This window comes from Hypomesus transpacificus, chromosome 2 (assembly GCF_021917145.1).
Source record: "Hypomesus transpacificus isolate Combined female chromosome 2, fHypTra1, whole genome shotgun sequence".
In the NCBI taxonomy this organism is placed as follows: Eukaryota; Metazoa; Chordata; class Actinopteri; order Osmeriformes; family Osmeridae; genus Hypomesus; species Hypomesus transpacificus.
Genome location: NC_061061.1, coordinates 9,733,172 through 9,749,010, shown reverse-complemented (window position 1 = coordinate 9,749,010; position 15,839 = coordinate 9,733,172). Strand labels below are relative to the sequence as shown.

General features: G+C 45.8%; 1 protein-coding gene across 1 annotated transcript; it reads left to right on the top strand.

Moving 5' to 3' along the window:
• Positions 1 to 4,553: 4,553 nt before the first annotated feature.
• LOC124472662 (membrane-spanning 4-domains subfamily A member 4A-like) lies at positions 4,554 to 12,707 on the top strand. The gene is made up of 8 exons (XM_047027643.1): positions 4,554 to 4,777; positions 4,957 to 5,023; positions 8,395 to 8,438; positions 9,684 to 9,740; positions 9,845 to 9,982; positions 11,460 to 11,585; positions 11,712 to 11,798; positions 12,417 to 12,707. The coding sequence occupies exons 1-8, from the start codon at positions 4,604 to 4,606 to the stop codon at positions 12,504 to 12,506; spliced, it is 783 nt and encodes a 260-aa protein (XP_046883599.1). The 5' UTR covers positions 4,554 to 4,603; the 3' UTR covers positions 12,507 to 12,707.
• Positions 12,708 to 15,839: the final 3,132 nt, after the last annotated feature.

Genomic DNA, 15,839 nt, shown 5'->3' with positions numbered 1-15,839 from the left:
CAGCAGACCCCAAGGACCAGGGTTGAACACCCCTGCTCTAAATCAAGTGTCTGGTTTTCTGTATGTAATTCCAGTCCTCCAACCAGCAGGTGGGGGCCTCCCAGCGTTCCTCTGCCACGTCCTCCTCCGCCATATACATGAACCTGGCCCACATGCAGGTGGTGGGCAGCACCGCGGGAGTAACGGGGGTGGGGGCGGTCAGCCCCTCCTCCCTGCACAGCCCCGGGGGGGCGGCGGCGGCGGCGTCCATGGCCGACACGGCCAGCAGTCAGGCGGCCGCCAAGCTGGCCCTGCGCAAGCAGCTGGAAAAGACCCTGCTGGAGATCCCCCCCGCCCAAACCGCCAGCACCCCTCCTCCATTTCCTGCCGTTGGCGGCCAACAGCGAATTCATCCATAGACATAATAAAGAAAATAATATCTTTATTATGTCTATGAGTTCATCTACATCAGGGGTGGGCCCTTCATTTTCCTGAAGGGCCACTTGAGAAATTTGAACTTAATTCTACTCAATATGAATTGTATTACTTTATGAAGAAAACCTGTAAATTATATGGTTTTGAGCTGCTACTGGTAATACATGTTTCTAAATAACGGGGGCACCAGCGGGCACAGCCGGGCACAGCAGCAGCAGTGCCGCCGCTCCCATAACGCGCACTACGCGCTGTGCGTAGGGCACCGAGTCTTGAGGGGGCACCCAAAAATTGCCAACTGAACAATCATCATAGTTATAATAATTATAATGCCAATATTATTTCAGTATAGAAATATTAGCCACCTGTTAGGCATGTATATCACAAAATAGGCAGAACAAGAGATATATTAAATTACTCAAAAAGAGTTACGATGGTGCCCCCCCCCCCCAAAAAAAAACAAACACGTACTCAACTTCCCAAGCTCTCCGTGGGTGCCCTTTCCTATCAGTGGCCTGACGAACTTTGACAGTAGGCTAGGTCAATTGTTCGAAAATTGCCTAAAAAAGACAAGAGGAGTCAGGGGCAGAAAAAAGAAAGAGAAAGAAACTGCGAGATGATGCCCATGCATCACTTTCAGGTAAGTCCATGTTTAATCATTGTTAAATATGGGAAATGTGCTGCTAATTTAATGGTTAGCCTATATGCATAACCTCGAACTAGCTGACATTATTGCTAATATTAGCACACTCAAATATGTTAGGTGCAAGCTAAATTGAGATTTTACTGTTAAACATTATCTATGCATTTTACAAGTAAAACTGACGCCAGCTAGCTGTTACTTTACTTTACATTCTATGATGTTTTTATATTAAATTTATCAAATAGTTTTAAAATGAGTAATAAAGGTGGAGGGCTCCTTGGCTGAATGCTTTCAGTTGTAAATGTTTTGGAAAACCAGGCTAAGAAATGTAAGGGTGGGGCTGAAAAATGCATCAACTTTACTAGACAAGGTTTTACCAATTGAAAAACGGCGGGTTATTTTACATGAAGCTTGAAAAACTGCGGTTTATTTTACATGAAGCTCAAAAAACTATTTTCAAAAAATTCGCTTGCGCGTGTTGCGCGCTCGCATTAAGTCGGGAACTCCATAACTAGCATCACATCAAACACAGAATGTGGATGCATTGGCAGGGCAGCAGTGGTGGCGTATACGGGGGCCGGTTCTGGTGGGCCGGTCTGGATCAAAGTCCAGGGCCTATTATTACTCCCAGTCCGTCCCTGCCAAGCCCTGATCAACCACCCTCAACTAGCTGTTTATGGACAGATACACAGCAGAGAACCTGAATAGGTGTTACATTGTGATGCTGCTGTTGTGTTAGGCTATTGGTATTGAGGTATATGTATAGTAATAAAAAGTGAAACTGGCAAAAACAATCGTTTTTTTTCGGGGGGGAGGGGGGGCATCATAAAGGAATTATGCTTAGGGCACCAAAAAAGCTAGCAGCGGCACTGAGCAGCATGACAACAGGCGCCAGCTCTACAGCATCCCTGGTGAGTGGCTGGGTGGGGAGGGGTCACAGGGTTGGGTTTGGGAAGTGCGAATGGTAATCGCACCCTGAACCCATTTTATAACTTTATCTTTGACCCATAACAGCTTGACTGCTTTCGGGAAGCAGTAACTCTCCATTTTAAAACTGACGGGATGAGCTGTGACATAAAAGTAGAAGACGGGGGGACGACATAAAAGACGGGGGGACGACAGATTTATTTTGCTGCAGGAAGTTTCACCGTGGATAAATGTAAGTATAAATACATAAATGTAAGTATAAATAAATAAATAAATGTAAGCATAAATAAATAAATGTAAGTGTAAATGAATAAATGTAAACATTATATATATATATATATATATATATATATATATATATATATATATATACACACAAATACATGTAACATTTATATATTTTGTGTCATTTATTTAAGCTTTGTGTTATATAATTATTTATTTATCCAAGTATTTATTTATTTAGTTTTAGCCCCTATAATCCTCCATAGAAGACAAGACTCTTTGAATCACTTGTGTTGTTATTTTGTGTTGAAATTAAAGCAATTTTAGCAGAACCATGTTGTCCGCTTTCTATCAAAATTATTGAGTTGCTAGGCTACACATGAAACACACCGCGAGAAGACTTGAGAGCTAGCTACAATTAGCCTAGAGGTACCATTTATTTTAGTTTACTAAATGAAAATAAGCTAAAAATGCCATATAATAAACTACTTACTAACCTCGACCATTCGGTCATGCCGGGAAATATCAAACCTCGGCTTTGCCGTAGGTAGCATAAACATTAGCCTACCCTGCTGGCTGAGTTTCACTCATTGCTGTTAGGCTGGGGGTCAGACGTAGCGTCCTCTTGAACACCTCGCCACAAATCCAAATGAAGATAAGTTTGCCAGCTTTGCCACCCTTTCATCCTGCTCTTTGCGTTCCTGCCGCTTCCTGCAGCCACTTCCGCAATTACTCAACACTCAACGCAACACAACAGGATGGCAAACGATCACAATGTGTGGGTGGGCTATAGAATCTTTGACAACATATTACCCAGACAATATTACTTAATAAAAACGAGATTCGTTTCATTCAGCAAAAGGCAAATGAGGCAAGACTGTTGTTAAAACTGACTATTGTTAAAATGTTTATTGGGCCGGGGAGAATAACTGATAGCCTGACGTTGTCATACTCATAATTCTAGTCAGAATATGAGTCTGAGAACTCTCCGTTGGGCTTTGACTACGAGGCGTGTTTCAAACGAGCCTGGAAAACAAATGCCTCTTCGCTCAATTGGATAGATCTACAACCAATCAGAGCAACAGAGTATGTGACGTATGTTAAGCACCGCATAGTTGTTGTCAACAGAACTAAACTACAAGCAGACTTGAAGTATGCTTGAAGAATGAATACAAACGATTTTTGCCGGTGTTGTAAAATTAATTTAAGGGTAGGGAGAGTACTTGTTCACACGGTCAACCTTTTTGAGCGAAACAATAAAGGGCAATGCATATACGAACAAGTTCTCCGTTTAGCATTACAACTCCACAAAAGAAAAGGAGAAACCACAATGGCCACTGGGTTTTCATTGTGTCCCATCTTCTTCGCAACCATCGGGGCCAGCTGATAAATTAAACTTTTACCGAATCCCGTAGGAAGGACGGCAAAAACATGTTTTCCATCGACAAATGCCTTGATTGCGTCTCTGTTCCTCTGGTCTGTTCCAAAATTAATGCGCTGTCGATGTCTTCTAAAACAGGCTCGATGGCAGAATCATAACATCCCAGATCTCCAGCGGTAGCCATGTTTGTTCAAAATGAATTCAACTTAAGCGCTCTTTTGTGTCGTGGGTGATTACGTTACTGATCATCTGTCCATCATCGTATAAAGCCCGCCCTGGCAATTTCATTGGTTCGCCCAGATTCTGGTTTTCTGTAGTTGGTCCCCAATACGAGACCCTCCAGACCCAACTTCCCGACCAAATTTTTTTGGGGGCGGGGAGAAGTTGGGCTGGCAGCCAGGCTAAATAACTGACACCATAATTGAGAAACGTTTGCGAATTGATCGGACTGGATCATAAGTTAACCTTTCTGTGATTTACGCGAAGCGAGGGGCCGGTCAGTTCTTTATTGATATCTTTAATGATTTCTTTATCATTGTTGAGTTTAAGTGAACACATTCAGTTTAGTTTTGCACTAGGCTAATATGCATTTTATACTTTGTGTACAAAAAATATCCATTAAATGCATAAATGTGACTATAAATTAAGGTTGAGAAATTGATTCTGCATTTGGAATGCGAAAGTTATCAGGACGTCGCAAGGGAACGTCCCCTGAACGTCCCCTAAATGTTATGAGGACGTTACATGGACTTTCAGGGGACCCTACAAAAAAACGTCATGGGGACAGACCTGCCCCCACTGCTAATAAAAATCTTAGAGGAAACACTGATAGGCCTACATAAATAATTTCACCTGAAGTTGAGGACAAAGTTCACAGACTATATGAGCAGTCATGTGACCATCAATGATAAATGATCAACTTTTATCAGCTTCTAAGGAGGAAGTCCAACAACCCAACTCAGACCACACCAGAAAGACCAGCACGTCCTTACAACATCCTGCTCTCCACTGTAAAGATGTCCAGCTCTGTATCAACAACCACTCATGGGGTGGTGGTCATCACCCATGTTCACCCTGCTGGGAACGGCTTGGGGATGGGGGCCTCTCCCCCCACCTGTACGGGTAGGGTAGGACCTGTGGTGTCGTCTGTGATGGAGAGGTTCCGTGAGGGACATTCAAAGGCTCTGGGGGTAGGACTTTACTGTACAAAGTGTATGTAAGATAAATATATGTAATCAAAACGGAGCGAAAGTGAAGAATGTTTCATAGTACAGAGGGGTGTATGGCTACATCACTGTTTACACATTTCTCTTATGAACGTGATTTAGTCACTGTCTGACTGTCTTTGCTCCGTCTGTTATGCCATCAGACAGTACAAATCATGGTTGGCGCCATGACATTTTTGTTTGGAATCGTGATGGCTGTTGGTGAATTGAGTCTTGGAGTAGCGTCGTCGTCATCTGCCGCTTGTCCGGGGATCGGGTCGCGGGGGCAGCGACCTAAGCAGGGAGGCCCAGACTTCCCTCCCCCCGGCCACTTCCGCCAGCTCTTCCTGGGGGACCCCAAGGCGTTCCCAGGCCAGCTGAGAGACATAGTCCCTCCAGCGTGTCCTGGGTCTTCCCCGGGGCCTCTTCCCAGTGGGACGTGCCCGGAACACCTCACCAGGGAGGCGTCCAGGAGGCATCCTAATCAGATGCCCGAGCCACCTCAGCTGGCTCCTCTCGACGCGGAGGAGCAGCGGTTCTACTCTGAGCCCCTCCCGGATGACCGAGCTTCTCACCCTATCTCTAAGGGAGAGCCCGGACACCCTACGGAGAAAGCTCATTTCGGCCGCTTGTATTCGCGATCTCGTTCTTTCGGTCACTACCCATAGTTCGTGACCATAGGTGAGGGTAGGAACGTAGATCGACTGGTAAATAGAGAGCTTCGCCTTTCGACTCAGCTCCTTCTTCACCACGACGGACCGATGCAGAGCCCGCATCACTGCGGACGCCGCACCGATCCGCCTGTCGACCTCGCGCTCCATTCTTCCCTCACTCGTGAACAAGACCCCGAGATACTTGAACTCCTCCGCTTGGTTCAGGATCTCCTCCCCGACCCGGAGATGGCACTCCACCCTTTTCCGGTCGATTACCATGGCCTCAGATTTGGAGGTGCTGATTCGCATCCCAGCCGCTTCACATTCGGTTGCGAACCGCTCCAGTGAGAGCTGAAGGTCACGGCCCGATGAAGCCAACAGGACCACATCATCCGCAAAAAGCAGCGACTCGATCCTGAGGTCACCAAACCGGACCCCCTCAACACCCTGGCTGCGCCTAGAAATTCTGTCCATATAGGTAATGAACAGAATCGGTGACATAGGGCAGCCCTGGCGGAGTCCAACCCTCGCCGGAAACAAGTTCGACTTACTACCGGCAATGCGGACCAAACTCTGGCACCGGTCGTACAGGGACCGGACAGCCCCGATCAGGAAATCCGGTACCCCGTACTCTCGGAGCACCCCCCACATGAGCCCCCGAGGGACACGGTCGAACGCCTTTTCCAAATCCACAAAACATGTGTAGACTGGTTGGGCGAACTCCCATGAACCCTCCAGGACTCCGCGGAGGGTATAAAGCTGGTCCACTGTTCCACGGCCAGGACGAAAACCACATTGCTCCTCCTGAATCCGAGGTTCGACAATCCGACGGACCCTCCTCTCCAGGACCCCTGAATAGACTTTCCCAGGGAGGCTGAGGAGTGTGATCCCCCTAAAGTTGGAGCACACCCTCCGGTCCCCCTTTTTAAAGAGGGGAACCACCACCCCGGTCTGCCAGTCCAGAGGCACTGTCCCCGATGTCCACGCGATGTTGCAGAGTCGTGTCAACCAAGACAGCCCTACAACATCCAGAGCCTTAAGGAACTCCGGGCGGACCTCATCCACCCCAGGGGCCCTGCCACCGCGGAGCTTTTCAACCACCTCGGCGACCTCAGCCCCAGAGATAGAAGGGCCCCCCCCGATGTCCCCAGACTCTGCCTCCACGTCGGAAAGCGTGTTGGTGGAATTAAGGAGGTCTTCGAAGTATTCCTTCCACCGATCCAGGACGTCCCCCGTCGAGGTCAGCAGCGCACCATCCCCACCGTATACAGTGTTGACAGAGCACTGCTTCCCCCTCCTGAGCCGCCGGATGGTGGTCCAGAACCTTTTTGAAGCCGTTCGGAAGTCATTCTCCATGGCCTCGCCGAACTCCTCCCATGCCCGGGTTTTTGCCTCCGCGACCGCCAAAGCCGCGTTCCGCTTGGCCTGCCGGTACACATCAGCTGCCTCTGGAGTCCTACCAGCCAATAAAGTCCGATAGGCCTCCTTCTTCAGCTTGACGGCATCCCTCACCTCCGGAGTCCACCACCGGGTCCGAGGGTTACCGCCGCGACATGCACCGACCGCCCTGCGGCCGCAGCTCCGGTCAGCCGCTTCAACAATGGAGGCCCGGAACATGGCCCATTCGGACTCAATGTCCCCGGCCCCCCCCGAGACATGATCGAAGCTCTCCCGGAGGTGGGAGTTGAAGCTCCTTCTGACAGAGGGTTCCGCCAGACGTTCCCAGCAGACCCTCACATTACGTTTGGGCCTGCCAGGCCTGACCGGTGTCCTCCCCCACCATCGAAGCCAACTCACCACCAGGTGGTGATCAGTTGACAGCTCCGCCCCTCTCCTCACCCGAGTGTCCAAGACATGCGGCCCCAAGTCCGATGACACGACTACAAAGTCGATCATCGAACTGAGACCTCGGGTGTCCTGGTGCCAGGTGCACATATGGACACCCTTATGCTTGAACATGGTGTTCGTTATGGACAAACCGTGTCTAGCACAGAAGTCCAACAACAAAACACCACTCGGGTTCAGATCGGGGGGGCCGTTCCTCCCAATCACGCCCCTCCAGGTCTCACTGTCATTGCCCACATGAGCATTGAAGTCCCCCAGGAGGACGAGGGAATCCCCAGGAGGAGCGCTTTCCAGCACCCCCCCCAGAGACTCCAAAAAGGGTGGGTACTCTGAGCTGCCGTTTGGTGCATAAGCACAAACGACAGTGAGGACCCGTCCCCCCACCCGAAGGCGGAGGGAGGCTACCCTCTCGTCCACCGGGGTGAACCCCAATGTACAGGCGCCGAACCGAGGGGAAACCAGTATTCCCACCCCAGCTCGACGCCTCTCACCAAGGGCAACCCCAGAGTGGAAGAGAGTCCAGCCCCTCTCAAGGAGACTGGTTCCGGAGCCCACGCTGTGCGTCGAGGCGAGGCCGACTATATCTAGCCGGAAACTCTCTACCTCGCGCACCAGCTCAGGCTCCTTTCCCGCCAGCGAGGTGACGTTCCACGTCCCTAAAGCTAACTTTTGCAGCCGAGGATCGGACCGCCAAGGCCCCCGCCTTCGGCCGCCGCCCGTCTCACACTGCACCCGACCCCCATGACCCCTCCTGCGGATGGTGAGCCCACTGGAAGAGGGTCCCACGTTGTCTCTTCGGGCTGTGCCCGACCGGGCCCCATGGGAAAAGGCCCGGCCACCAGGCGCTCGCCATCGAGCCCCACCCCCGGGCCTGGCTCCAGGGGGGGGCCCCGGTGACCCGCTTCCGGGCAGGGGCAACTGAGAACCATTGTTGTATTTCTTCATGGTTGGTTTTTTGAGCCACTCTTTGTCTGGTCTTTCACCTGGAACCTGTTTGCCTTGGGTGACCCTACCAGGGGCATGAAGCCCCCGACAACATAGCTTCCAGGATCACTAGGACACGCAAACCCCTCCACCGCGGTAAGGTGGTGACTCAAGGAGGGGGTCTTGGAGTAGCAAGTGGTATATTCGTCTGGGGCAGCATCATTGTAAGTGCACTTATTCCCTTTGCTCCTTTTGTTGTTGGTCGTCATTCTATAATACTGGTGTGGATTTCAGTTCACTTTTAAGGTTTTGTTGTGTCACCGTTAAACAATGAATTGAATGAATCAATAAGACCTGTTCTGTACTTTAATTTGATTATTGTCACAGTCGAGGCAACTCGTGTAATCATCAATGAATGCTGTCATTCGAAGTTAAGCCTGACCCCACTTTACTAGCTGAGTAGCTCCAATTACAGAAGTACGGTTACGTAGTTTCATTGAACTGTTTCCTTATTATTGTTTCCTCATGTTTTAAGCTTATACTCTGCTAAAGCAGTTTAGTTTGGTATGAGTACGCTCTAGCTCAGCTTCTCCAGCTTTAGACTTAAAGTTCCCATGACCTGAAATGTTCACTTTAGGAGGTCATTTAACATTAATAAGTTCCCAGAGCCTGCCTTTGGTCCCCCAGTGGCTACAACTTTCGATAGGTGTAAACCACGCCCTGGGTATTCTTCTCCGCCTTTGAGAAAATGAAAGCTGAAACGCTCTATTTTGAAAATGTCCCTATTGTGACATAGGGAAGGTTACTGCTTTGCCCGCACAGAGAATTAGGCCGAATCCCAATACTCCCCCTTACGCCTTCCCTTTACCCCTTCCCCTTAGTTTTGCGCGTTCCCATGAGAGCTAGTGGTGTCCCAATACTCTTTTTGAGCTAGGGGTAGGGCTAAGACTAAGGGGAATACACCCCTTAAAACCAAGTATGATCGGGAGCTTACTTGAAACCTAGGGCTATGTGAAAACTGCGCGACCGGCAACAAAGGCGGCCAGATCATCCTGAGAGTCCGATAAATGTAATATTTCGGCTTAATTAATTGATAACAAAATTATTACAGTCTTGTTTGTGTTAGCCTCGCCTCTTTCTTCCTCATAGCATTTAAAGCTACAGACATAGAAACGGCACATCCTGAGGAAAGCTCATTGTGGGACTGCTCGTAGTGGCTGTAATTCTGCACCAAGGCTGAATTTCGGGAAAGAGACTTCAGATACAGTATTAGGGGACCACTAAGACCTATATAAAATCATCCAAAAACAGCATGTCATGGGATCTTTAAATATCTAGGTCTATGTTTTATAGTGTACCATGGTGTACTTGAGTATATAGTTCATATTGTTGCATAAAAAAGTTAATTGATTTAAATGTATATCAACTTTGTGTGTACTACTAAGCAAACATCTATTTGTCTCTCTCAGTACATAATTGCAGGCTCTCTCACCATTGCAGCTGAAAAATCCTTGAACAAGTGCCTGGTTAGTAATGTTGATTTTTATTAATGTCCAGTCGAGTCTTTTTGAATATCTTCATAGATTTAAAGTTATAAATCCTTTAACCCTGCTTTTTATCTCTCCCTCAGATGAAGGCTTCATTGGGAATGAATGTTGTCGCCACAGTGACTGCTGGCATAGGCACTCTTCTCTACTCTTTAGATACTGCTGGTGTATTTTATTATTGTTATGATTACATTAACTATGGGCTATGTTATCAATACTGGGTATGAATATATATTTCTTCCTTTTCTATTTGAGATGTTTATGGAATTTAAGTTACAGTATGCGTATTGATAAAAATGAAAATTGTCAATACAGGTCTAGTGTTGAGAAGTGAATAACACCTCACAGTCACTTCAGTCAAACAAGTATAGCTGGCCCAGGGTCATGCTGTACACAGAGTTGAAGGTGTGAGATATGACTAATTTAGCAGAAACAGTGTAATGATTAGCAATTTTAATATACATATATATATATATATATATATATATATATATATATATATATATATATATGAATATGAGGCACAACTGTCATTCCATTCATGCCATCATAAAAGTCTGCCTAATTGCTGTAGGCTATTAATTGACATTATACCATGGTCTGGGTGAATACTCAATTCTGATCGGCTGCAGGGGTGTACATTATGTAAGGGATAATGCCCGACGAGGTGTCCAATATCATCTGATAACGGACGATGCGGAGGCGGTTGCTTCCGCGGAGTCCGGAATAGCAGGATAACGTACACCTACTGTGTAATTGCAGAAAAACTGTCTTTTCACCGTTCTATATTATTCCGCTGGCTACACAAGAGCCTGTACAAAGTATCTGAAATAAGAAACCATAACAACAGTGGCGTAGTCAAAGCCTCCATTTACAATTTTGAAAGACTTTAACAAGCTAACTTGTATTTACAACAATGAGTGACTTCAATATTTATTTTAACCTATTTGAAAAATGTTTCTTTTCTGAATGTAGTGTGTCAGTGTCACGTAACCGCTCATCTCACATCCCATTCGCTATTCACCTCGCTACTCAATCTACTTCACTCTGCGGCCAACACAACAGTAGTAGCAGCAACTCTACACGGCCGATTATTTTCTTCTTAAAAATCTTGATTTTATTTGGGGACAATGACATGGCTCGATAGCTGGCTAGTCTTGTTGTTAAACATACTGTCAAATTATAATCACTGTTTGGAGAAAATGTCAACTTTCATGCGATCATCTCACATCCTTTGAATCCTGCTAGCATAACGTTAGCTTTTGGGCTAATAGCTCAGCCAAGGGAAAGCCGGTGTTGGTTCTATGAGCTGAGCGGACTACAAAAATCAAGAGTTGGCTAAAGTAGAAAAACGTTAGATTTCTATTGCAAAACGCCTTAATTTAAAATTATTTAAATTAAAATTTAAATTTTAATTAAAGACACTTATTAATGTTTGTAAAAAAAAATCGTTGGCAAGTGACCATGGTATAAGCAGATAATTCCCTTCGAGGTGTCCAATATCATCTGATAATGGACTCCGCTGCGCGTCGGACTGTTCATGCCTCCGCATCGTCCATTATCAGATGATATTGGACACCTCGTCGGGCATTATCCCTTAAATAGTAGATAGCTACTAGAGAACCAGTGTCTGGAGTAAAAATCTTCACAAAATGTTTCTCATGTGCACAGCAATTTCTTAATTTTGTGTCTTCACAGGCCAAACATCAGGGAATTTCTGGCGTCATGGTGGTTTTCTCTTTGCTGGAGATGATGGTCACCATCACTGTCTCAGCATTTGCCTGCAAAGCTGTCTGTCATTCCACACTACTTCGTTCCCCTGAAGTAGGTGGAAGCATTGAAAACAATGTGGAATTGGTCAAAATGCCGTACAGCTGGCAGCTGGTATAGGCCACTGCAGGGGACGGTGAAACAAGATGCACCTTAATAATTACATGTCTTGTCTTGTAGCAGGTGTTCATCGTTGGCAGTCACTTACCTCAAGGTGGCCCTGTACCTTCACAGACAACATTCAACATCCCACCAAACAGCTATGAGGTAGGAAGTCTAACACTGCTTTTCCCCCGTTTCTATACCAGATCAAACTCCACGGATCAAAACCTAAGGCGCAAAGGGGATGCAGACAACACTAACCAAAACCCAAACATGCTTCCTCTCAGAAATAAAAATGAATGTTCAATTCAATAAGAATCAACTGGTTCAGGCAGGAGGACTCAGTAATGTTCTGCTACTTGATACTTTATTACACACGTTACAATACATTATTGTAATATTTGATTTGGCGTATGGTTGTGCTCGCAGCGGCTCCCTGCCGCACCCAACTGAGACACTGTCTCCTGAGACACGTCTCGACATCCGGGCAGACAGCAGCGATGCATTCCCCCTGAGAAGAAAAAAAAGAGGAACCAGACAAAAAGGGGGGAGGCCGGGGAGGTGGAGGCCGCAGGAGGCCGCAGAAGACCGAGAGTGTGTGTCGCACTAGCAATGCAGGAGCTGGGATCCCTGCTATATACCCCGCCCTATTAGGAGGGTGTGCCTTGACGCGTGATGACGATTGCTGTGACGCGCTAGGTCTCGCGTCCCCCTGCATGAACCTGCTCCGCTTGTTTATCCTTGACAAATCATGTCTTCTCATATCTTCTTTTGTTGCTACAGACTTTGAGGACCCCAAAAGGACCAGAAGAGGGATTGCCTGCCTACGACAACTACAGACCCCCCCAGTATAGTCCAGCTATCATTCCCTGAGGCTCTTAACTGTGGCTGCTTGCTTGGCTTCTAGGTTCTATTTAGTTTGTTATGGTTACTTTATTACCTACAATAATCACTTTTTAAAATCTTTACACTGGTTAAAGGAAATCATACTGACTGTATGATTCTTTACCCTGTCATTTTTCTCTCTCTCCTTGTAGTTCAAACTCTGGAAATAAATAAATGGTGTGACTATTATTTTGTGGAATTTAAATAAATTACTGACTTTCAGAATCAAAGTTGTGTCAAATAAAACTACAGCTCTGGAAGAAGTTAAAAGACCAGAGTGCCTTTTTCTTTACCTTTAAAAAAAGTTGAGAAGGACAATTGTCACCCTTCGATTCCTCACTCAAAATTGTCCTTCTCAACCTTTTTAAAAAGGATAGAAAAAGGTGCAGTGTTTTTTCCCCAGAGGTTCATGTTCAAGTCTTTTATTTGTCAGATGCACAGAACAACACAAGGTTAGACTGGGCAATGAAATTCTTAAGACAAGACAACGCAAGCACCTGGCATAACATAACATATAAGTAAACGGAACAAATTTACATCTATGCTGAAGTTAGATAAGTGAACTTCCTAAATATACAGATTGCAATAAATAAACGACTATACTAACCCTAACACTAAAACTTCCTAAATTACAAATAACAATAAATAGTAACCCTAATGCACAAAAAACCTGTTTCAACCCTATAACTTATCTAACCTAAGTGGAGTACAGTGCAATAGTGCAAATTTGCAGATCAGTGACTATGTCAATGACCAAACAGGAGCCTGGTGGCAAGGTACAGTGAGGTACAGTAGTGCAATGTTACTGAAAGAGCAACCAGTAGCTAACAAGGGACGTCCTAAGGATAACGTCACGGTATGACCTATAGGAACCAAATAGGAACGTCGGCGAACGTCCCCAGGACGTCCCTTGTTAGCTGGGCTCTTCACTAACGGAAAGACTAAGTTAAATTATAAATAAAGTAAAGTAAGCAAACAGCGCTTGATCGGCCATGACTGACATCAACGCAGCAAACCACGAGAAGCTGGAATGTCCGACTTCACACAGCCGTTTTCAACTCCTCCCCTATGGAGTTAGATTAGTTTCATAATTCAAACAAACAAACGCAACACGATTCAAACAAACTTAACACGATCCAAACAAACGTAACACGATTCATACAAACATGACACGATTCAAACAAACAAACGTAACACGATTCAAACAAACGTAACACGATTCACAAATGTATTTCGTGATTCACAATTGTAACGCGATTCACAAATAAATGACCGTATTACATTCGTTTGCAACCTGACAAACACAAGTTACAAATCCCTGCATTCGTTGGTGTGAATCCTTGCATTCGTTCGTGTGGATTTTTGGAACTTTCCTGACGCGCTTTGATCCACAAATGCATTTTTTCTAAAAGATATCCTCAGCAGCCTATCAGATCGTCTCTTCCAATTTTAGCCAATCACATTAACGTGTCTATGTGGACTTCAACAACCTGCCATAATGACGGACATCGTCTCCTTCAGATCATGAGCAATGTCGTCTGGTAGCATGTAGGTGAAATATTGCTTGTTAATCTTATTAAACCGATGATCATACCTGATTAAATATTGTTGAGAATGGCAGGATTCATGTTTAGTCATTTTCCGTGTTTCCTAGGCTAACGCAGAGCCCGTTCACCCATATTAGACATTCTCCGGTGATTGGCTAAAATTGGAAGAGACGATCTGATAGGCTGCTGAGAATATCTTTTAGAAAAAATGCATTTGTGGATCAAAGCGCGTCAGGAAAGTTCCAAAAATCCACACGAACAAATGCAAGGATTCTATGGAAGGCCTAGTGGGCAAGTATTAAGACGCCCCCGTGTGTTAGCACGCGTAATTAACGCCGACTTGGCATGCAAAGTCGGCGTCTTTTGCGTCTTGTTTGACACGGCCTCGTCTCAACCACGCGTAAAAAACGCCGACTTCCATACAAAGTCGGCGTCTTTTTCGCCTCGAATTGAAGCGTGTCACGTGACACGTTGCATTTACACGCGTAAATTACGTCTCAAACTTTGAGACGTGTCAAATGCACGCGTCTAAAAAAACGCGTGCATTGAACGTGTCACGTGACACGTTGCCATTTACACACGTAAATTACGTCTCAAATTTTGAGACGTGTCTAGTAGTGATGGGAAGTTCGGTTCTTTTTACTGATTCGGTTCTTTGAATCTCGTTCAGTAAAATGAACGAATCTTTTTTCGAGTCATTTGTTCATTTCAGGAGGGGGGGGGGGGGGGGGGGGGGGGGGGGGGGGGGGGTTGGGGGCTATACGTCCACTGCAAAGGACGTATAGCCCCTATACGTCCACTGTAGGTTAGTGCATGACATGTGCACCAGCAAATACTATTTCAAAATAAATTCCTGCATTAAAATAATGTATCATGAGTTTGTATGATTTGGTCATGTATTATCACACTAGCATTTAATTATCACGTCAAACACTGCACTAAACTGTAAGTGTAAATGTAGAGTGAAAATAACAAAACCAGTCAGTATGATGACTTGAGCGAATATAATTCATTCACGTCTTACTAAAACAGCGGCCACGCGAAAGGGAATAAGGAAACTGTTTCCTCTACTAAAAAATACAATGCAGGTCACGTGAAAAAAGGATCCAAAGACTCGTAGAAAGACCGAGTCGGGGAAGGAACTAATCATTCGTTTCCTCTAGCTACAGAGCCTATGCAGGTCACGTGAAAAATGATCCAAAGACTCGTAGAAAGACCGAGTCGGGAAAGGAACGAATCGTTCGTTTCCTCTTGCTACAGCCTATACAGGTCACGTGAAAAATGATCCAAAGACTCGTAGAAAGACCGAGTCGGGAAAGGAACGAATCGTTCGTTTCCTCTAGCTACAGAGCCTATGCAGGTCACGTGAAAAATGATCCAAAGACTCGTAGAAAGACCGAGTCGGGAAATGAACGAATCACTCGTTGAGAGGACTCGTTACTCCCGAGTCCTTATAAGGATTCGTTCAAAATGAACGAATCGTTCACGAACGACACATCACTAGTGTCTAGCAAACCACACGAAATTAACGCCTGGTTTGGCTCAATCAGCGTCTGGTTTTCCAAAATTAAAGTCTGCTTGCTTGAATCTTCGATGGGAAATTATGACAACAATTGTAACAACTAATACGTAAGTAAAGTAGGTCAAAGGATGCTCGTGCGAGCTACTATCAAATACAATGTTGATTAGCTAGTTAGCTATTAGTATGAAGTTGGTGTTCACAATTGCAATACTTAAAAGGGGTGCAGACTAGAGACAAATAAATGCAGTAATA

Bases quoted from the DNA above. Each gene is read 5' to 3' on its own strand.
- LOC124472662 (XM_047027643.1), top strand. From the start codon at position 4,604: ATGTCCAGCTCTGTATCAACAACCACTCATGGGGTGGTGGTCATCACC. The intron at 5,024-8,394 runs GTCTTGGAGTAG...CTCAAGGAGGGG, and splicing joins GATGGCTGTTGGTGAATTGA to GTCTTGGAGTAGCAAGTGGT. The intron at 9,983-11,459 runs GTATGAATATAT...GTGTCTTCACAG, and splicing joins GGCTATGTTATCAATACTGG to GCCAAACATCAGGGAATTTC.